Genomic DNA, 22,584 nt, shown 5'->3' with positions numbered 1-22,584 from the left:
TCCCCATAACCTTTCAACCTGTTACTAATTAAAAATCTGTCTACCTCCTCCTTAAATTTATTCAATGTCCCAGAATCCACTGCACTCTGAGGTAGTGAATTCCACAGATTCAAGATCCTTTGAGAAAAGTAATTCCTCCTCATCTCTGATTTAAATCTACAACCGCTTAGCCTAAAACTATGGCCTCTCATTCTAGAATGCTCCACAAGGGGAAACATCTGCTCCACATCTACCCTGGCATCTTTTTTACCTCAATTAGATCTCCTCTCATCCTTCTAATCTCTAGCAAGTATAGGCCTAAACTGCTCAATCTGTCCTCATAAGACAAGCCCCGCATCTCTGGAATCAATCTAGTGAACCTCCTCTGAACCGCCTCCAGTGCAGCTACACCCTTCCTCAAGTAAGGGGACCATAACTATGCACAGTACTCCAGGTGCGGTCTCACCAATGCCTTGTACAGTTGCAATAACACATTCCTATTTTTATACTCTACTCCTTTAGCAATAAGTGTCAAAGTTCCATTTGCCTTCCTTTATTACCTGCTGTAGCTGCATACTAGCTCTCAGCGATTTATGCACGATGTCACCCAGGTCCCTCTGCACTGAAGCATTCTGAAGTTTCTCTCCATTTAAATAATAAGTCACCTTTTTATTCTTCCGAGCAGAATGGATAACCTCACACTTATCCACATTAAACTCCATCTGCCAAATTTTGGTCTATTCACCTAACCTGTCCATCTCCATTTGTAAATTTCTTATTTCTTCATTGCAGCTTACTTTCCCACCTATTTTGCTGTCATCTGCAAATTTAGCTATAGCACCTTCTATCCCTGAATCCAAGTCATTAATATAGATTGTAAATAGTTGGGGCCCAAGGACCAAACCCTGTGGCACTCCACTAGTTACAGCTTGCCACCCAGAAAAAGACTCTCTGCTTTCTGTTGGTTAGCCAATCCTCTATCTAAGCTAACATATTACCCCTAACTGCATGTGAACTTATCTTACGGTTATTTGCGTGTTGCATTCAAGCTGTTTTTTCTGTTTTATCCAGATTAAATATTTTCACTAATGATCTAGCTGTTTGACCTTTAAGCTGCAAAGTCATTTCAGGTGTGAGTGATGTTTCAAAAAAGGGTAACAAAAACAAAAACAGAAACATCTGGAAAAACTCAGCAGGTCTGGCAGCATCGGCGGAGGAGAGCACAGTTGACGTTCGAGTCCTCATGACCCTTCAACAGAACTAAGTAAAAATAGGACCCCTTTTCTATTTTTACTTAGTTCTGTTGAGGGGTCATGAGGACTTGAAACGTCAACTGTGCTCTCCTCCGCCGATGCTGCCAGACCTGCTGAGTTTTTCCAGGTGTTTCTGTTTTTGTTTTGGATTTCCAGCATCCGCAGTTTTTTGCTTTTATTTCAAAAAAAGGGTGTTGGCATTAAAAGCAATATATGTGTTTAAAAGCTATTAAGTGTTTCTCTCAATTGGTCATTTCAAATACTATTCAACCATCTGCTAAAATTTGGAATAATGAGAGTTGAAGTCAAACGTGTATGTTGTTCTGGGTTGATCTTTGGGCCAGGAAGTATATAGCCTAAGAACCTGCTAAGTTACTAGACACTCATTCTTAACCCAATTTACTCAAAGTACTTTTTTTTTTGTTTTAAGTATGGAACTTTCTTTATCAGTGTGTCACTGGAAAGGAAGTGTACAACCAGCGATCCATTAATCAATTTTACACTTCTGCCAAATTGTAAAGTTCTGCCCTGAAATCTGTCCACTGCAGATGTTGCCAAATGCAAAAATATGGGGCCTAATTTTACACCTGCACAGGCCCACATTGTTATGGACAGCTGTAATCCCCCCACCATGCCCCCTCCATATATATAAAACATTGTAGGATGTCATCAGTAATTTTTTGGGCTGATTATGCTCCTGTACAGCATTTTGGGGAATTTTATTAGGTTAAAGGTCCTATATAAATTCACATTGTTGCTGTGGGAGACGCAATTCCTCTGCACAAGCCTTCCTTGTCATTATGGTGTCGCTACAGCTTCTGGGGGCTACGTGACTATTTAAAGTGAATTTCTGAAATGTCACTCCAGACACTGTTGTATCAACTGTCCACAAGTGCAGCTGTAATATTTGCATAGAATTTACAGCATTAAGCGCAACTGGCCTATGTCAATGTTTATACTCCACACGAGTCTCCTCCCACCCTCTTTGTGTAATCCTATCAGCATATCTTTCTATTTTCTCCCTCATGTGCTTATCTAGCTTCTGTACTATTTGCCTCAACTCCTTGTGGTAGTGAGTTTCACATTCTATCCACACTCTGGATAAAGAAATTTCTCCTGAATGCCATTGGTGACTGATTTGTTGATGACAGTGGACATTATGGAAGAGTTACTTATTTAAAAAAAACCTTGTAGATTCATTTCCCACTGCACAGTACGCAGTTGAGAAGATGGAGTGGTATCTGGCCGCCAAGTTACTGTCACTATGAAATCAACATCAAAAGGGACCAAGACTGCCTGACACCATTGTGATGATCAAAGGAAATTGTTGTTCAAATGCAGTAGACTGAAAATGGCTAGGTGTCTCACATGAAAGGGAAGAAAATTAAAAAGAAATTATTTCCTGTCAAGAAACAACCAGCTAATAGCCTAGGAACTTGTAACTCAGGGAGTTGCCGGCTATTGTGGGCAGGGAATTGAGTAGCGCTTCTCTAGTTCGCCATTCTAGTTTTACATTCACCGTATTCAAAGTGCACCTAAATAAGATTTATCTCAACCTGGGAATGCCTTGCTGCTTGCTGTATTCTGTCTGTTCAGTGAAGCAATACCACCTATATGTTTAGCGAAGTTTTTATTAAAATGTTCGCCTTTTTTTCCTGTGGTTCTCCTGGTCCAAATACCAACCGTGGGTCAAACATTGCTTGATCCCAAACTTTTACCAATACTGCAGCATAGATACAATCATACAGCACAGAAGGAAACTATTTGGCCCATTGTGCCTACACTGGCTCTTTGAAACAAGTTAGTGGCACACTTTAGTCTTGCAAGACGATGGCTTGTGCCATGGTGGTCAACTCGGTGTTAAGCATCGCCTGTTGTGGCTCATCCCCACTCTGGCATGGCAGCCTCTGCTGCATTTGCTGCAGAGGAAGACAGTGAGCAGAGAAGGTCCACAATTTGCTGGCCTCTGTTTTCTCTGGACCCTCTTCTCGGCTAGCTGAGGTTTTGGTTTCTGCTCACCTCTTCCAATGCACCTCCAAACAATCAGCCTCTAGAGGTCATGACCATCAGCGACTCTCCCAGTTATCAGTGTCAATGTCCGCCACCTTCATAGCTCAGGTGTCCATGTAGCAGAGGTTTGGACACCCAGGAGGTTGTGACCCTGTGGCCAGTTCACCATACAGAACGTCTTTGGGCATATGGCTATCATCCATCCAATGAATTTGGCAGAGCCAGTGCAGACATCGTTAGCTTAGCAATGTATGTATGCTGTTGGAATTGACACCTTCCAGGACCTCTGAGTTGTTGATCTTGCTCTACCTAGAAATGCCAAGGTAAGTGTGAGACAGCAAAGGTGGAAACTGTTCAGCTTTTTCTCCTGCCTTACATATGTTGTCCCGGTCTCATCACTGTGGAAGAATGTATTGAGGATGCAGGCTTGGTAAACTCGCAGTTTGGTGTTCTCAGTTTGCTGTTGTTCCACACTCACTCAGATTGGACAGAACAGCTGCAGCTTTTGTGATGCATGTGTTGATTTCAGCATTGAGTGACAGATTGCCTGTGATTGTGGAGCCCAGATACGTGAAGCTATCAACAACCTCCAGCGCCACATTATCAATGCTGAAAGATGGCGGTATGGCAACATCCTGGAACATTTGTCTTCCTGATGCTGATGGCCAAACCAAACTTGGGAGAGTCTGTCCATTTGCCGTTGCAGGTGTTCCTCAGTACGGAATGTTAGGGTGACATTGTCAGCGTAGAGCAGCTTTCTGATGAAGACTTGGCTCACTGTTGGAAGAGCTGTCCAATTAATGTCACTCCCCTGCTTTTTTCCTGTAACTCTTCAATTTTTTCCTTGTTAATATGTATCTAATTCCTTTTTGAAAGTTATTATCGAATCTGCTTCTACCATCCTTTCAGGCAGTGCATTCCAGGTCGTCATAACTTGATGTGATTTTTTTAAAAAGAGAATTAACCTTATCACCCCCTGCATCTTCACCAGTTATCTTTGATCTGTGTTTTCTGGCTACCAACCCTTCTGTGAGTGGAAACAGTTCCTCCATGTATCTGTGGCCAGCAACCTTTTCTCTTTACCCAGTCACTGACATTAAGCAAACCACATATAACAGATGGTGAATGACGTGGTGCCTTTTTATAAATTAAAACTAATTTCCACCTTTATCCTGATTAAGCCATTGCCTCTAGTGAATTACAGTTCCTAACCCTCCAGTTCATTCTCTGACTAAACATTCTTCGTAGGTGGTAAATGTTGGCCTGTTAATAGCTCATGGGGGCATCACAGCTGAACGCAGTCCTGCCTAATGTCTCATGCGGGTCACTGGATAGTGATTAGGAGCAGGAATCCTGGTCAAATGTCTGCCTTTCCCAGTACTGGGAATGTTGAGGCCAATTTCTGGAGCACATTGCCTTGTTTGAGATCAACCCACTTGGCACCAAATGGGAATCAAAGCTAGCCTCTGTGCTCAGTAACGCATTGGATTACTTACTGAATCATTGGGGAAGTTTGATACTAACAGGAATGTACAAGCTAAGCTATTGATTGAAATATGTGGCTAAATTCATGTTGCCTTTTTTTCACTTTTGTTGCCGACAGCTCCAAATCAGCGACTGGAACCAGTGACGCTGCCGGGAATCATATCTTGTTTACTATGTGTGCTGTGTGCAGCTTTAAATCTAATCCGTGGGTTTCATGCAATGGAAAACGTGTTTCAGGTGAGTGGTGTAATTTGTGAACATTTCCGCCGCGACATTTCCTCAAGCCGATATGTTTATTTTCCTTCTGAAACTTAGGTTTTACTGCATGAACACATCTTGTATGAGTAACGCTTAAATAACGATAGACTGACGTGAACAACGCACTACATCACCGGCTTGTAGGGATCTCCCCCTTGCTGTAAAGAATTTCCGATCCCGTATGAGGGGTGATTAGCAGTGGGCTAGATGGAAATGGAGGGAAATCTGAGAGCAGATTGACCCAAGCTGCTTTTGTGTTAATGGGCAATTAGCGTGGCATTGGCAGCATTCTGTATCTGCAGAACAATAGCGGAACAATAGAAGGGGATGATAATGAAGATTGCAAAATTGATCTGATGAGAGAAATTCTCATGTAAATTTCATGGTAATTATCTTAATAAGCACAGGCAGATGATGGATGACATTATGACCAATATCTGCATTTGAGGAAAGGTAAAAACATTCCATTGCAGTTACTTCCAAGCTTATTAAGTGATCCATTCCATTTAATTCTAAGGAAGTGACTCTGCCAAAAGCTGCCTGTATGTTAACCAGAAAGTGATGTAAGAGTTGGATTCCTGACACCAGATTATAGTTTTCAACAGCTCTTGTTTATTTGTATGAGATTTAAGTTCAGATACACACACTACCTTTAAGCAGTGGACACATAGAAAAAATAAACCCAACTGCTGTGCTTTATTTCTCTGGGTAGAGACATGATCTTGTCTTTATTCCTTTCCAATTCTGATTTTCTTTAAATTGCTAGAGCATGAGATCTCTCCAATCTATTTCTCACGAATAATGTCAATGATTACAAATCAAGGCATGACAAGTGTTATTGTAAACAAGACCCCAAGAAAGGATGTATTTTCTTCAGATCAGATTCCAACAGTTTTAGCCTGTGCTTCCATTGTTCTCTTCCCAAAACTGCCTTGGCTAACTGTTTCCCAATTTGACATGATTCTGGATCATCCTGTCATTTCAGTAAACCCCAAAACCATAGTGTCATTTAAATTGACCCCTGACAGATCAAACCCTAAAGCATCATGAGAATTAATAACTTCTATCATTAAGCAAAGAGAAACCAAATAACTTTAAGCAAATGAGATTAAATCAAATACTCATCTCACGCATATATGTAAATACTCCTTGAGTATCTCACAATAGCAGAAGTGCAAGTTTTAATGTGACTTGGAACTGACATCCTAAACTGCAAAAGCAAAGTAGTTTATCAATAAACCCCAAGGTGACTTGATGCCCTCAGAATTTTGCTGTAGTATGTGTCAGCCCTTTTAATATGTGCAGACTTAACATTGTATATGGTCCTTTTCCAGCTTTCTATTTTTGTTTTGATATTTAGGTTCAAATAGTCATTTGGTAGTACAGAACTTGGATATGTCTGAAAAAAAGATATGTTGAAGCCTTTCGTCATGCACTCATCAGGACACTTTGCAAGAATACCAATATAAGGGGAAAACAACAATTTATACTGTGTGAGAAGAGAGCATTCCTGCAAAGTGTTCTGATGAGTGCAAGATGAAAAGCTTTAACGTTTTTTTCAGCAGTATTTAGGTTCATAACAAAAAGCGCTTATGATCTGATTGTGCAAACATCCGCAAGTGACACTGTGGATCATAAAACTATTAATAGCGTAGTAATAGTTTACTGTGTTATACTCCAGAGTGAATTCTATAGTTTCAATGGGTGGAATTTTATATGGAGGCTGCCTCTGCTTCACTCGGAAGCATGTTGACTTTATGGCCCTTGGGGCTGTTATTCAGCTCGGGGTGAGACTTCCAATCCCCACCTGGAGGAGGAAGTCTCACCTCCGAGAGCTGCCGGCCAATCAAATGGCCAGCAGATCCCTGGTCCCGCAGTACCACTGCGAGCGGTGGCCACTGCTGGGATTGCATCACGTCCTCAACAATGATCATTGCTGGTGCCAGATGCTCATAATTTGAAGGTTTTACGAGAGTCACTCTAGCAAGGGGTCTGGGGGCCTAGGTTCAAGAGTGTTGTGGGGGTCCTCTCTGTTGGGTACAGGTTGCCCAAACAGGAGACCCTACCTCAGCCCTCGACAAGGCTGCCAGGTGCCAGGTACTATTGGCCTGGAAACAGCAGGCAGAGGCCCTTAAGTGGCCATTAATTGTCACTTATAGACCTCAATAAGCTCAAGGGCCTAAGGACCTAAAAAGTCAAGCCACCCGACCCCACTCCGCTGCTGTTAAAAGACCAGTGGAGGCAGGTAAACACTGCACCCGTGCTATACTACCCAATTTTGAATCCCGCCCACATGCCAGCCCACTCCTGGACGGAGGGTGCTTGGTGACGTAAAATACCACCTAATATATATTGTTGAGAACTTTGCTCCCAAATTTGTTCCTTCAGTTATTTTAGGTAGTCCTTATGATCGTTTGTTCCTCGTTAATTCATTGGCTTTAACGCAAAATGAATGGATCAACAATGCAGCTGAATGTTACTTAATGGCTGAATTAAATTCAGTATAAACTAAGGTATTGACATTTTGAATGCCTTAAATGCAACCTTTGCACAGTGGGCCCGAAGGGGATTACTAGTTGTCAGATAGATTCATTTAGTAAGCACATTCAGTACCAAAGCTTGCAAATGTCATGTATTTAGAATGATCGTTCCATTAGAAAGCAACAAGGCTTTTAACCTGGATTTGGAGGGGTGATTGCAGATGAGAAAATAGTTGTAGTTGAACGAAAAATGAGCAGGTAATATTCAGGATACAGAGAGAGTTGGAAGAGGTTTTTTTTTATTCATTCATGGGATCTTGGCATTGCTGGCTAAGCCAGCATTTATTGCCCATCCTAATTGCTCTTGAGAAAGTGGTGGTGAGCTGCCTTCCAGAACTGCTGCAGTCCACGTGGTGTAGGTACATCCACAGTGCTGTTAGGGAGAGAGTTCCAAGATTTTGACTCAGTGATAGTGAAGGAACAGTGGTGAGTGGCTTGGAGGGGAACTCTCAGGTGGAAGTGTTCCCATGCGTCTGCTGCCCTTGTCGTTCTAAATGGCAGCGGTCCTGGGTTTAGAAGGTGCTGCCTAAGGAAACTTGGTGAGTTCCTGCAGTGTACCCCTAATTTCACTCCCCTGCCCTTTCCATGTGTCCCTGCAATTTTTTTTTCTCTTCTGATATTTATCCAATCCCCATTTGAAAACTGCTTTTGTATCTATCTCCACCACACACTCGGGCAGTGCATTCTGGATCAAAACCACTTGCTACTTTAAAAAGATTTTCCTTGTCTTGCTGTCAGTTCTTTTGCCAACCACTTTAAATCAATGTCCTCCTTCTGCCATTGTCAGCTGGCATAGACACGATGGGCTGATTGACCGCCTTCTGCGCTGTAACTTTTCTATGACTCTACAAAGCAATTGAAAAGGTGTTTACAACAGCAGAAGGGGAGACAGCAGACGTAATCCGGGTAGAAATTAGTCTTGTTAAATCAAACAAATTGGCAACTGCAATTGATTTGAGATTAAGAGAGGAGAGGGGATTATTTAGGCAAGAGATGGTGCAAGAGGTCATACTGTGGATTCACAGGCGATTTCGACATCCAGAAGTTATGGGCCGGGAACAACAGGAAGAAAGAGGTGTAGTACTCCATCAACTGATGCATCTTGAGGGCATTTGATTTAGTGTAAGTTGTTCTAACCTTGTATACACAATTGCTGAGGCCACAGTTGGGTTACTCTGTTATTTTGGTAACTTGCCATCAAAAGTATATTGATACATTGGAAAGGCTTCACAGAGGACTGACACGGATGATTTAGGGCCCTTTGTTCAAAGTTCTGAAGACAGACCTAAACAACTGAACTTGTCTCAAGTACAGAAAGGATGATTGAGAGCCAAAATGACCAAGGATTTTTAAAATGCTGAAGGAATTGGACTGCAGCATCCACGGAGCTGGAACAGTTGAAAGGACAAGATTAATGAGTCGAAAGTGAGACGAGTGACTGGAAGAACATTTTAAAATCCTCTCCACAGAGTCATGGATATAATCAATACACTCCCCTGCCCCCCCCCCACCCGACACCCAATGAAACCTGTTAATGGTGTGGCCATTAACATTTAAAACTTGCATGACTATCTAATTCAGGACAGCATTTCTAAGAAGTTAACTATTGTCAAAGTCATTGTTTCAGGCGATGGCCATTAGTCAGAACAGGATAAAGTTAACTCTGTTTCTCTCTCTACAGCTGCTGCCTGGCCCACTGAGTATTTCCAGCATTTTCTGATTAAAATGGGGAAGACGGAAGAAAGTATTGTGATTATAGTCCTCACTTAACATGGGGTTTACAGTGTGACAAATCTAAAAATATCTTTCTGTAATAGAAGGTCACGGTATTTTGTTTGTTTTTTTTTGTTCATTCACGGGATGTGGGCTTCGCTGGCTGGGTCATCATTTATTGCCCATCCCTAGTTGCCCTTGAGAAGGTGATGGTGAGTTGCCTTCTTGAACCACTGCAGTCCATGTGGTGTAGGTACATCCACAATGCTGTTAGGAAGGGAGTTCCAGAATTTTGACCCAGTGACAGTGAAGGAATGGTGATATATCTGCAAGTCAGGATGGTGAATGACTTGGAGGGGAACTTCCAGATGGTGGTGTTCCCATTTATCTGCTGCCCTTGTCCTTCTAGATGGTAGTGGCGTGGGAATTGAAATGTACTGTTGAAGGAGCCTTGGTGAATTCCTGCAGTGCACCTTGTAGATGGTACACACTGCTGCTGCTGCACATTGGTGATGGAGGGAGTGAATGTTTATGGGTGTTGTGCCAATTGAGCGGCTGCGTTGTCCTGGACAGTGTCAAGCTTCTTGAGTGTTGTGGGAGCTGCCCTTGTCTAGGCAAGTGGGGAGTATTCCATCACACTCCTGACTTGTGCCTTGTAGATGGTGGACAGGCTCTGGGGAGTCAGGAGGTGAGTTACTCATCACACAATTCCTAGTCTCTGACCTGCTTTTGTAGCCACAGTATTAAATGGCTAGTACAGTTCAGTTTCTGGTCAATGGTAATCCCCAGGATGTTGATAGTGGAGGATTCAGTGATGGTAATGCCATTGAACATCAAAGGGTGATGAAAGCAAAAAACTGTGGATGCTGGAAATCCAAAACAAAAACAGAAACAGAAATACCTGGAAAAATTCAGCAGGTCTGGCAGCATCAGCGGAGGAGAGCACAGTTGACGTTTCGAGTCCTCATGACCCTTCAACAGAACTGCTGCCAGACCTGCTGAGTTTTTCCAGGTATTTCTGTTTCTGATTTTGTTATCAAAGGGTGATGGTTGGATTCTCTCTTCTTGGAGATGATCATTGCCTGGCACTTGTGTGGTGCGAATGTTACTTGCCGCTTGTCAGCCCAACATGGATATTGTCCAGGTCTTGCTGCATTTGGTCATGGACTGCTTCAGTATCTAAGGAGTCACGAATGGTGCTGAATCTTGTGCAATCATCAGCGAACATCCCCACTTCTGACCTTATGATGGAAGGAAGGTAATTGATGAAACAGCTGAAGATGGCTGGGCCAAGGACACTACCCTGAGGAACTCCTGCAGTGATGCCCTGAGCTGAATTAACTGACCTCCAATGACCACAACCATTTTCCTTTGTGCTAGGTATGAATCCAACCAGCAGAGAGTTTTCCCCCCCCCCCCCGATTTCCATTGACTCCAGTTTTGCTAGGGCTCCTCAATGCCACATTCGGTCAAATGCTGCCGTGATGTCAAGGGTAGTCACTCTCACCTCACCTCGGGAGTTCAGCTCTTTTGTCCATGTTTGAACCAAGGCTGTAATGAGGTCAGAACTGAGTGGCCCTGGCGAAACCCAAACTGGACTTCAGTGGGCAGGCTACTGCTAAGCAAGTGCTGCTTGATAGCACTGTTGATGAGCCCTTCCCTTACTTTACTGATGATGGAGAGTAGACTGATGGGGCAGTAATTGGCCGGGTTGGATTTGTCCTGCTTTTTGTGTACACGACATACCTGGGCAATTTTCCACATAGCCAGGTAGATGCCAGTATTGTAGCTTTACTGGAACAGCTTGGCTAGGGGTGTGGCAAGTTCTGGAGCACAAATCTTCAGCACTATTGCCGGAATATTGTCAGGGCCCATAGCCTTTGCAGTATCCAACGTCATCAGCTGTTTCATAATATCATGTGGAGTGAATCGATTTGGCTGAAGACTGGCATCTGTGATGCTGGAGACCTCCGTAGGAGGCTGAAATTGATCATCCACTTGGCAGTTCTTGCTGAAGATTGTTGCAAGTTCTTTAGCCTTTTGCACTGATGCGCTGGGCGGCTGCTCCTCCATTGAGGATGGGGATATTCGTGGAGCTTCCTCCTCCAGTTAACTTAATTGTCTACCATCATTCACGACTGGATGTGGCAGGACTGCAGAGCTTAGATCTGATCCGTTGGTTGTGGGATTGCTTAGCCCTGTCTATCACTTGCTGCTTATGCTGTTTGGCATGCATTTAGTCAGTCCTGTGTTATAGCTTCACCAGGTCGACACCTCATTTTTAGGTATGCCTTGTGCTGCTGCTCCCGGCACGTCCTTCTGCACTTTTCATTGAACCAGGGTTAATCCCCTGGCTTGGCTTGATGGTAATGGTAGAGTGCGGGGGGTCGGATATGCCGGGCCATGAGGTTACAGATTGTGTTTGAGTACAATTCTGCTGCTGCGGATAGCCCAGAGCACCTCATGGATGCCCAGTCTTGAGTTGCCAGATCTGTTCGAAATCTATCCCGTTTAGCACGGTGGTAGTGCCATGCAACACGATGGAGGGTATCCTCAATGTGAAGGCAGGACATCGTCTCCACAACGACTATGTGGTGGTCACTCCTACCAATACTGTCATGGACAGATGCATCTGCAGCAGGCAGGTTGGTGAGGATGAGGTCAAGTATGTTTTTCCCTCTTGTTGGTTCCCTCACCACCTGCCGCAGACCCAGTCTAGCAGCTATGTCATTTAGGACTTGGCCAGCTCAATCAGTAGTGGTGCTACTGAGCAACTCTTGGTGATGGACAATGAAGTCCCCCACCCAAAGAACGTTCTGTGCCCTTTCCACCCTCAGTGCTTCCTCCAAGTAGTGTTCAATATGGAGGAGCACTGATTCATCAGCTGAGGGAGGGCAGTATGTGGTAATCAGCAGGAGGTTTCCTTGCCCATGTTTGATCTGATGCCATGAGACTTCATGGTCTTATTTTCTAACCTTTAGAGTCACAGAGTGAATGAAATACAAGGAAAAAAATTGGTTCTAGTTCCTTTTAAATCTATTTTTACTTTCGCTAACACTGAATAGTGGTATAAAGTTGAACTTGTGGTTTATTGGAAAGAAAGCTAGTGCATCACACAAGGTGCATAATTCTTGTGCCTGGGATGCATTCTGCAGATGTAGCCCCACAACAACAACTTATATAGAGCCTTTATTGTAATAAAATGTTCCAAGATGCTTCACAGAAGCATTATAAAATAAAATGTGGCACCGAGCCACACAAGGAGATATTAGGTCAGATGACCAATAGCTTGGTCAGAGAGATATGTTTTGAATCATGGTTTAAAGAAGGAAAGCGAGGTAGAGAGGTAAAGGGAGGGTATACCAAAGTTTAGGGCCTAGGCATCTGAAGCATGGCCACCAAAGGTGGAGCAATTAAAATTGGGGCTGCTCAAGAGGCCAGGATTAGAGGAGCACAGTTGACTCAGAGTACAGTGGGGCCGCAGGAGATTACAGAGATAGGGAGGGATGAAGTCATGGAGGGATTTGAAAACAATGGTGAAGATTTTAAAGTCAAGATGTTGCTTGACCGGATGCCAATGTAGGCCTTCGAGCACAGGCGTGATAAGATGAACAGGACTTGGTGCAAGTTAAGACATGGGCAGCAGCATTTGGATGACCTCAAATTTATGGAGGGTCGAATGTGGGAGACCAGCCAGGAGTGCATTAGAATAGTCACATCTAGAGGTAATGAAGGCATGAAGGAGGGTTTCAGTAGCATATAAGCTGAGATGGGCAAAGTTGGATGATGTTACATAGGCAGGAATAAGTGGTGTTGGTGATGGCACAAAATGAAGTCGTAATTTCATCTCAGGGCTAAATGTGACAACAGGTTGTGAACAGACTGTTGCCAGGGAGAAGGATGGAGTTGGTCACTAGGGAAGTAGATCAGTTTGAATTAGCTGGTTACAGGTTCATGCCCCACTTCAGAGACTAGGATACATAATCAAGGCTGATACTCCTGTGCAGGACTCTGTTGGTGGATGTGCCACCTTTCAATTGTGATGTTAATGTGAAGCTCTGTCTGCCCCTCACTTGGGTTTAAAAGATCTCATGACATGTTTAGAAGAAGGGCATGGGTGTTCTTTCCTGACCAATATTCATAGCTCGACCAACATCACGATAAAAAGAAAGCAGAATATCTGGTCACCATCAAATTACTGTAAGTGGGATCTTGCTGTGCAGAAATGGGCTTCCCCATTTCCTACAACAGTTACTATTTCAAAAGTACTATTTTGGCTGAACAGTGCTTTGGGACATCCTGATGTTCCTGGTTCAATGAAAGTGCAGGAGGGCATGCCAGGAGCAGCACTACGCATACCTAAAAATGAGGTGTCAACCTGGTGAAGCTATAAAACAGGACTATTTGTGTGCCAAATAGCATAAACAGCAAGTGATAGACAATTAAACAATTCACTGTAGGAGGAAGCTCCACAAATATCCCCATCCTCAATGACGGAGGAGCCCAGCACAGCAGTGCAAAAGATAAGGCTGAAGCATTCGCAACAATCTTCAGCCAGAAGTGCCGAGTGGATGATCCATCTTGGCCTCCTCCGGAGGTCCCCAGTATCACAGATACCAGAATTCAGCCAATTCAATTCACTCCATGTGATATCAAGAAACGGCTGAAGGCACTGAAAGCTACAAAGGCTATGGGCCCTGACAACATTCCGGCAATAGTACTGAAGACTTGTGCTCCAGAACTTGCCATGCCCCTAGCCAAGCTCTTTCCAGTACAACTACAACACTGGTATCTACCTGGCTATATGAAAAATTGCCCAGGTATGTCCTGTACACAAAAAGCAGGACAAATCCAACCTGGCCAATTACCAACTCTCCATCATCAGTAAAGTAATGGAAGGTGCATCAACAGTACTATCAAGCAGCACTTGCTTAGCAATAACCTGCTCACTGATGCCCAGTTTGGGTTCCGCCAGGGCCACTCAGCTCCTGACCTTGTTACAGCCTTGGTTCAAACACGGACAAAAGAGCTGAACTCCCAAGGTGAGAGTGACTGCCTTTGACATCAAGGCAGCATTTGACCGAGTGTGACATCAAGGAGCCCTAGCAAAACTGGAGTCAATGGGAATCAGGGGGAAAACTCTGCATTGGCTGGAGTCATACCTAGCACAAAGGAAGATGGTTGTGGTTGTTGGAGGTCAGTCATTCCAGCTCCTGGACATCACTGCAGGAGTTCCTCAGGGTAGTGTCCTCGGCCCAACCATCTTCAGCTGCTTCATCAATGACCTTCCTTCCATCATAAGGTCAGAAATGGGGATGTTCACTGATGATTGCATAATGTTCACCATTTGTGACTCCTCAGATACTAAAGCAGTCCATGTCCAAATGCAGCAAGACCTGGACAATAACCATGCTTGGGCTGACAAGTGGTAACATTTGCGCCACACAAGTGGCAGACAATGACCATCTCCAAGAAGAGAGAATCCAGCCATCGGCCCTTGATGTTCAATGGCAACACCATCACTGAATCTCCCACCATCAACATCCTGGGGGTTACCTTTGACCAGAAACTGAACTGGAATAGCCATATAAATACTGTGGCCACAAGAGCAGGTCAGAGGCTAGGAATCGCGTGTTGAGTAACTTGCCTCCTGACTCCTTAAAGCCTGTCCACCATCTACGAGGCACAAGTCAGGAATGTGATGGAATACTCCCCACTTGCCTGGATGAGTCCAGCTCCTACAACCCCGAAGAAGCTGGACATTGCACAGGACAAAGCAGCCCGCTTGATTGGCACCCCATCCACAAACATACACTCCCTCTACCACCGCACAGTAGCAGCTGTGTGTACCATCTGTAAGATGCATTGTAGGAATTCACCAAGGCTCCTTAGACAGCACCTTCCAAACCCACGACCTAGAAGGACAAGGGCAGCAGATAAATGGGAACACCACCACCTGGAAGTTCCCCACCATCCTGATTTGGAAATATATCGCCACTCCTTCACTGTCACTGGGTCAAAATTCTGGAACTCCCTTCCTAACAGCACTGTGGGTGTACCTACATCAGATAGTCTGCAGCGGTTCAAGAAGGCAGCTCACCACCGTCTTCTCAAGGGCGACTCGGAATGGGCAATAAATGCTGGCCCAACCAGTGAAGCCCACATCCCATGAATGAATTTTAAAAATGGTTGAGTAATTACAAATGCAACTTCTTTCTCCTTAGATTCAACTCATTAGTAATTTATTTGGTCAGTGAAGCACTAAGTGATATTTCTTAATAAATTGTTAATTGAGTGCTGGGCTAAAAGCAACGAGACTGTGATGATCAAATGATCCATGGGGCACCATTAATGACGATGCACAGATTGGAAGTTTGCGTAAATTGTTTTGGAAATCTTCATGCAGAACCTTTCCGTCATGCGATTGAAATGGGTGCAACAGATTCCTGGCCTGGATAGATTTTACATGGTTTATGTGGGATTGATGGACTGAATGGCCTTTTTCCCAATGGTGGAAAATAAACTTGTTTGTTATTCATTGAAGGGATATGGGTGACACTGCCAAAGCCAAAAATCATTGCCCCCCTCTAATTGCCCTTGAAAAGGTGGTGGTGAATCAGGCGTTACTTTCTAAGCCGTTTCAAAGGGCAGTTAGAGGGTCAACCACATTGCTTTGGATTACGGATTTCCTTCTTTAAAGGACAGTAGTGAACCAGATGTGTTTTTAACCACAATCCAGTAGTTTCACGGTCACCATTACTGATCCTAGCTTTTTATTCTAGATTTATTTAATTAACTGAATTTAATTTCCTTAGCAGCCATGGTTAGATGTGGATTTGTGTCTCCAGGTTATTAGTCCATGTCTGCGGATGACTAGCTCCATAACAGAACCACTATGCTACTGTTCCGGATAATAAATGTCATGTGTGATCCAGAATAATTGTCCATTTGTGACATAAATAGGGGCAAGTTGGAGCAGTGGCAACTAATTAGACTATGTTGGGTGAGAGTTTTGCCAGGAAGAGCAGTTGTTTGCTTCTCTTCCACATGTCCTCATGCTGTACTCTAAGCCCCTAGTTGGGGCTGCAGCCAAGCACATAGTCCTTGACATGCCATTGTAACTGGCCGCTAGGCAAATCTGCTAGAAATATTTGCTGGCAGTTCTGTTCCTTTCTTCGCTGTAGGAGAGTGCTTGGCTGAATGCCATCCCCTAAGGGCTTCTTCATCTCTAAAGTTACTGGCACAAGCCTGTCGAGTTGTAGCACGTTGGTCCCTGGTATCTTGCTACCCTGCATACTCCGACTGCTTCCCAAAAATTAGTTTCTTTATTCAGTGTTACATGGTTGTTGGGAAATTATAGAAAGCCAGAATACTTTTTCTTCATGTACTGTTCTCTCAATCTATAAAACATGCTGCATTTTAATACTGCACTGTAATCGTGTATTTTAATGCACATTTATGATCTTGCATTTTAATGTTGCTATCTTCAAAGGATGCAAGTAATCTATTCTGCTGTGTTGGAATTTAAAAGGATTAGCTAGAAAGCAGATCAATTCTTAAGACTAATGTGCTGTGACCTGTAATGGTTTCACTCACTCAGACAGTTACTGCATATCAAGATTTTTCGAGCAGGTGAATGGTGGTATGAATTGAGGCTATGGTGTTACATGGCCCTCTGCTGGAATGATGTACCATATGCGCATTATTTGTTACTTCAGATGGTTTATTTTACTCACTTCTTCCTGGCTGAGATACAGTTCCACAGGCACCAGCTACCCTTGTACCTCACCCATATGACCATTTCTTGAGAGCAAATCTAAACGGAGTGTTATCTGCAGATCGCGGAAAACAAGAGGAGCCGGGCCTGATCCTGTCTGCACATGTACAGCAGGAGAGGGTCGCTGGAAGTTAATCAGAAGCAGGAATTCTGACTGAATTCTTTGCCTCCTTAGCCAAAGGGCATTGAGGCTAGTTGTAGATACCCCACCTCCACACCCAGGCTTGTGCTCCAGCAAACTCAAGAGATCAGTAATCTAACCCAGAACCTCAGTGTGGCTTTGTACAATACATTATGTGTTGACAGCAGGAGAGGTACTTTAAAGATTCTTAATGAACATTGAACCCATGGTTTAGTTCCCTTCTTTTAATAGCTTATGGGGTTTTTTTGCATGCAACACTCCCAATTAAGGACACAGTATCAGCACCAAGCGTTGACCAGTCAAGTTACAACAAAGGCAGCTGAGGAGAAACATGTCTACTCTTCTAGCTTCAGAAGGATGTTGCCTTACTGTAAAAGGCACATTTTTGGTTTCCCACACCGCAGCTTTTCCAGTCTATTTTGAAGTGTGAGAGTCCATGCCTAATAGAATGGGTTGAGGCACCTAACATAGGATCTTTGGAATCAACTGCTCTCATTCCATCAACCTGAACCAGATTCAAACTGAAGTCTTGAGTAAAATGACACCTACAGTAACCCAACAGTTTCCCCTCACATATCCTTTTTCTAATTTAAGGGACACTTCTGTGATATTGGGAGGCAGTGGTATAGTGTTATTATCACTGGACTGGTAATCCAGAGACCAAGGGTAGTGCTCCAGGGACCTGGGTTCGAATCTCACCGCAGCAGATGGTGAAATTTGAATTCAATAAAAATCTGGAATTAAAAGCTAGTCTCAGTTATGGTGACCATGAAAATATCATTGATTGCCCTTTCGACCTTACCTAGTCTGGCTTCCAGACCCACAGCAATGCCCTCTGAAACGGCCTAGAAAGCCACTCAGTTGCATTCATTCAAGGATACCAGCGATACCCGCGTCCCATGAACGAATAATAACATTTTAAAATAGATACCAGTTGTAAAAAATTAGTTGTATTTATGTCCCTCCTGTACCGTAAAGAAATGTCAAACTGTAAACAAAAGAAGCTCAAATGTTAATCTGAGCAATGATATTAACGATACTGCCTGATTGCTCAGCAGCAGTTGGAAGAGCCTGCTGCAGTTTTAAGGATAGAATATTTCCTTCTGTGCCTTTTATGTTCCTCCATATAACACACAGACTTGTTTTTAAATCAAACAGGATGATGAGGAGGAATTCAACAATGTTGCTGTTTTTTTCATCGGTACTGCTGCATGTTTGTATCAGGTAAGTTCCTGACCATCAAACAATTTCAGGTGAATCTTTCTTTTGGGCAGCCAGGTGTCTTGATACGTGTGGAAACGTGTCGCTATCTTTGAGTCCCTAAACAAAACTGCTGAAAAACGCTTTCGGCTAGAATGTCTACTTTATTGAATACCATTAAATTCTTGTTACCATTCTTGCTTTTAGCTGTGAATTATACCTCTAGCTTAGACCTTGCAGATTTATATGTGATAATTAATGTGATAAATAACGTAAACATTCATTCCAGCTGCATCAGGATTGGAGGAAATAAAGGAGCAGCGTAAGTTCAGTGCAACCAAGGGCAGGTGTAGTTGTCAGAAAATATTTCTTTACACAAAGGGCAATTAACTGATTGGGCAGGTTGCCAGGAAGAACGGGTAATGTAGGACGTTTCTGAATAGCTAGATGCTATAATGAGAAGAGGACTGAGATTAATTTTCTGGAAGGATAAGTTTAAAGGTGCCGAAGGATTGCAAGTGAGTTTATATTGAATCCCTTATTCTAATCTGTGTTTTGCAGTGAGCTGCAATTTTGTAAGCACTACCTTTGGTCAATTCTGGCATCTCGCTACTGCCAGCTAAATTGAACCATATTTTTTTTGCTGCACAGATGTAGACAGAAAGAAAAATACAACTTGCATTAAGACAGTGCCTTTTGCATCCTCAGACTGTCCCAGAGTGCATAATAGCCAATGAATTACCTCTGCAGTGCAGCTGTTGTTGCTGGATAAGCAGGGCAGCTAGTTTGCAAGCAGATTTCTCTTTCCCTTTTGATATTTTCCAATGCCTGCAGTAAATTATAACGGGCAGGTTTCTGTCACATTCTGCCATGTTTCGTTTTGTGTTTGTAACTGCTGTTGAACTTCGATGCAGAGGTGAAGTAAAGGTTGTGACTAAGGTAATCCAGGATCAAATGCATTCATGGAAGAGATGTTGTAAGGTATTGCTTCTGTTTTTTGTATTGTGCCATTTAGATTGTAGTGCTGGAGAGCGAAAGAAATTACAGTAAATAGTGCAATGGAAATGATGCCAAATATTGAGATTCAACAGTACTTTTTGAACAAAAGCACATCAGGCATACCTATGGTTGAATGAAGATGCATCTATACAGTGTAGGGAAAATGACAAACATTTTGTCTCTGTCTAGCTCAACCCATGAGGAAAATCTAGCTAAAAATCACCATGCAACTGACCCACTGAGTTATTTACCGTGTGTGTGAGATTGTTCCGCCTGAAGTCCATTAGCTTTCCTCTCCTGAGCCTGAGTCCCTGCCACTGGTTAGCTTGCAGTAATGTCAAACAGTTTGTTAATATAAAGTTTATTTTTGCCCATTAGAATCTTGAAAAGCATAAATAAAGCCTCCCAATGTCTTTCCTGTGCTGTAAACATTTCTGGCTACTTCAATCCCTCCCTGTAAATCAAGTGCCTAATCTCTGGTATAATTTCACCCCATTTTAGAGTTGCGTTTTAAACTAAGCTGGACGTTTTATTCAGCAGGAAAAATTAAAGCACTGTTTATTATTTGTACAAGTCCTTCCGATGTTGTGGAGATGAACTTTGTTATTGTAGCAGGCTTACTTTAGTCTGAATTGAATCGTCCAAAAAAATTTTTTTTTAATTTTTAAAAATTTAAATCTCTGTTTTCTTTCAGTGTTACCTGCTGGCCTGCTACGTTGGACGGAGGAATTTGAAATCATTCCTGATGTTTGGATTAGTCTGCCTGTGCAATCTGTACCTGCATGAACTTCGCAATACCTGGCAGATTCTGTTTCATGTAACGGTGGCTGCATTTGCTACTCTGCAGACACGGATGAGGCAGCCACAGGGAAAAGCCCCAGACTACAACGTCTGAGATTCTGTGACTATGGAAGGCGCCTGTTTCAGGAGATTTATGATTCCACAGGAAGCACATGACAGTCTGGGACAAAGAATCTGTTTCTTTTTTTTTTTGCAAAAACGTTTAATGGGCCAAAGGGGGAAAAATGTATTTGAGTTCTTCAGAAATGTTGACAAAATACTGCCACTCTGAAACTGAAAGCTACTAATCAAATTTTGTGAAAACGAATTTCTGTTGTCAGTTCCTTAATATCTTATTGCTGCAATATATGTATAAACGTCCACCTGTTTCGGCATGGAGCTAGAAAAATCCTAGATATTGCATTAGTTCTTTGTTCGGATTGAACTGGTGTGAGACTTCTTCCCTTTTATTCTTTTAATTTTATTTCCAGTTTATTTTTCATCTCTTCGGAAAGCACTGTTTCATACTAGGGGTATGACCCTGTGGGCGCTGGCAGCTCTGTCACCTTAATTAGGTGACCATCCTTCATGAGAGAGGGCAGATCACAAGGGTGTTGAAGGCTGTGCTTTCATGTCCTGCTCCAGAGACTTGAACACATACCGAGGGACTGTAAGGGTGCTGAATCTCTGATGAGTTGTTATTACCAAGGCTCCGTCTTCTCCATCTGCTGCATGTTATGGATTCCATGCCATGATTGCGAAAAAAATCAAGGGCGTTCTCTCCTGTGTCCTAACCAAAATTTGTCTTTCAACCAACATCCCCTTTCCAGCCAGCCACTCTTATGCCACTCCTTTCTGAATTTGCCTGGATTATTTCCTCAGTTAAACTTGCCCTCATTAGTTCTAATATTTGCTGCTCTCCCCAGATTCCACTGAGGCAGGGGGACTTTCTGCCAAGCTTCCTTGCCTGTGCCATCCTGTAACTCACTGATAAGAGGCTGAATACAAGCGTACCCCACAATGTTTATTTTGCATTGACATGCAGCTATGAAGAATCTAGTCTTTGTTTTGAGACTTTTACCTTTGAGTTTGTGAGCAATTGCGGGAGTGAATCCGCCGTCTCCCAGCCCATGGCGCGGTGTCTTGCTGCACCTGCACATTGTGTCACCGTACTGCCTGTTGGGATCTAAATTCTTTTCCGATCAGGCATTCACAGTTGTTGGTGAGAAATATGGTCTTTTAGAGAAAGTACAATATATGCAAATGTCTATACACAGTACACAAATATGTTCCAAACTTTTGTAGAAAATTGGTAAGAAATAAAATAAGTAAGATATATATTTAGAGAAATGCTTTCTCCTGTACAAAATATACTGTCACCTTTTATATTTGAAACCTCCAGTGCGGCAATTCCTATGGAATAGCTATTCTCCATCTTCCCATCAAAAAAAAAATAGTTGCCATGAAACTTATTCTCATAGAGCCATGGAGGTCTACAGCACAGAAAAAGACCCGTTGGCCCATCGAGTCTGTGCCAGTCAAACAAGTACCTTACTATTCTAATCCCATTATCCAGCACTAGGCCCATAGCCTTGTATGCCATGACATCCAAGTGCACATCCAAATACTCCTTAAATGTTATGAGGGTTTCTGCCTCTACCACCCTTTCAGGTAGAGATTTTCCCACCACTCTCCAGGTGAAAAAATTCTTCCTCACATCCCCTCTAAACCTCCTGCCCCTTACCTTAAATCTATGCCCTCTAGTTATTGATCCCTCCTGTCTACCCTATCTATGCCCCACATAATTTAATACACCTCAATCATGCCCCCCCTGCCAAATCTCCTCTGCTCCAGGGAAAATAACCTCAGTCTATCCAATCTCTCCTTATAACTAAAACTCTCCAGCCCAGGCAATATCCTGGTAAGTCTCCTCTGCACACTCTCCAGTGCAATCACATCCTTCCTACAATGCGGATTCCAGATCTGCTCGCAATACTCTAGTTGTGGCCTAACCAGCGTTTTACACAGCTCCAGCATAACCTCCCTGCTCTTATATTCTGTGCCTCAGCTGATAAAGGCAAGTATCCCATATGCCTTGTTAACCACCTTATCAACCTGTCCCGCTACCTTAAAGGGCCGGTGGACATGTACACCAAGGTCCCTCTGATGCTCGGTCCTTCCCAGGGTCCTACCATTCATCGAATGTTATCCAGCCTAAAATTACACACAGACATCCTAAATTAAAAACAGAAAATGTTGGAAATACAGGTCTGCAGCATCTGTGGGGAGAGAAACATTTCAGTTCTGTGACTTTTCATAAGGACTGGCAAAGCTTAGTGATGTAACAGGTTTGAAGCAAGTAGATTTATATCCTAACCCTGGGGATCCAACTTCAAGTCTCTCTGTTTCCTTGTTCTTTCTCGTGGTCGTTTAGTCTTTTTGGATTTG

General features: G+C 43.2%; 1 protein-coding gene across 5 annotated transcripts in view; it reads left to right on the top strand.

The window, feature by feature from the left end:
- Positions 1-21,474, top strand: part of sec22a (SEC22 homolog A, vesicle trafficking protein) — a 53,315-nt gene extending 31,841 nt beyond the window's left edge. For all 5 annotated transcript variants that reach the window (XM_041201739.1, XM_041201736.1, XM_041201737.1 and 2 more), the window contains 3 exons: positions 4,846-4,964; positions 18,316-18,381; positions 20,051-21,474. In XM_041201739.1, coding sequence (XP_041057673.1) covers positions 4,846-4,964; positions 18,316-18,381; positions 20,051-20,251 — 386 coding nt within the window. In that variant the 3' untranslated portion in view covers positions 20,252-21,474. The remainder of the gene's footprint in view (positions 1-4,845; positions 4,965-18,315; positions 18,382-20,050) is intronic.
- Positions 21,475-22,584: the final 1,110 nt, after the last annotated feature.

The sequence above is a fragment of the Carcharodon carcharias genome, chromosome 12, assembly GCF_017639515.1.
Source record: "Carcharodon carcharias isolate sCarCar2 chromosome 12, sCarCar2.pri, whole genome shotgun sequence".
In the NCBI taxonomy this organism is placed as follows: domain Eukaryota; kingdom Metazoa; phylum Chordata; class Chondrichthyes; order Lamniformes; family Lamnidae; genus Carcharodon; species Carcharodon carcharias.
The sequence above is the reverse complement of the archived record's forward strand: the minus strand, read 5'-3'. Positions and strand labels throughout refer to the sequence as shown.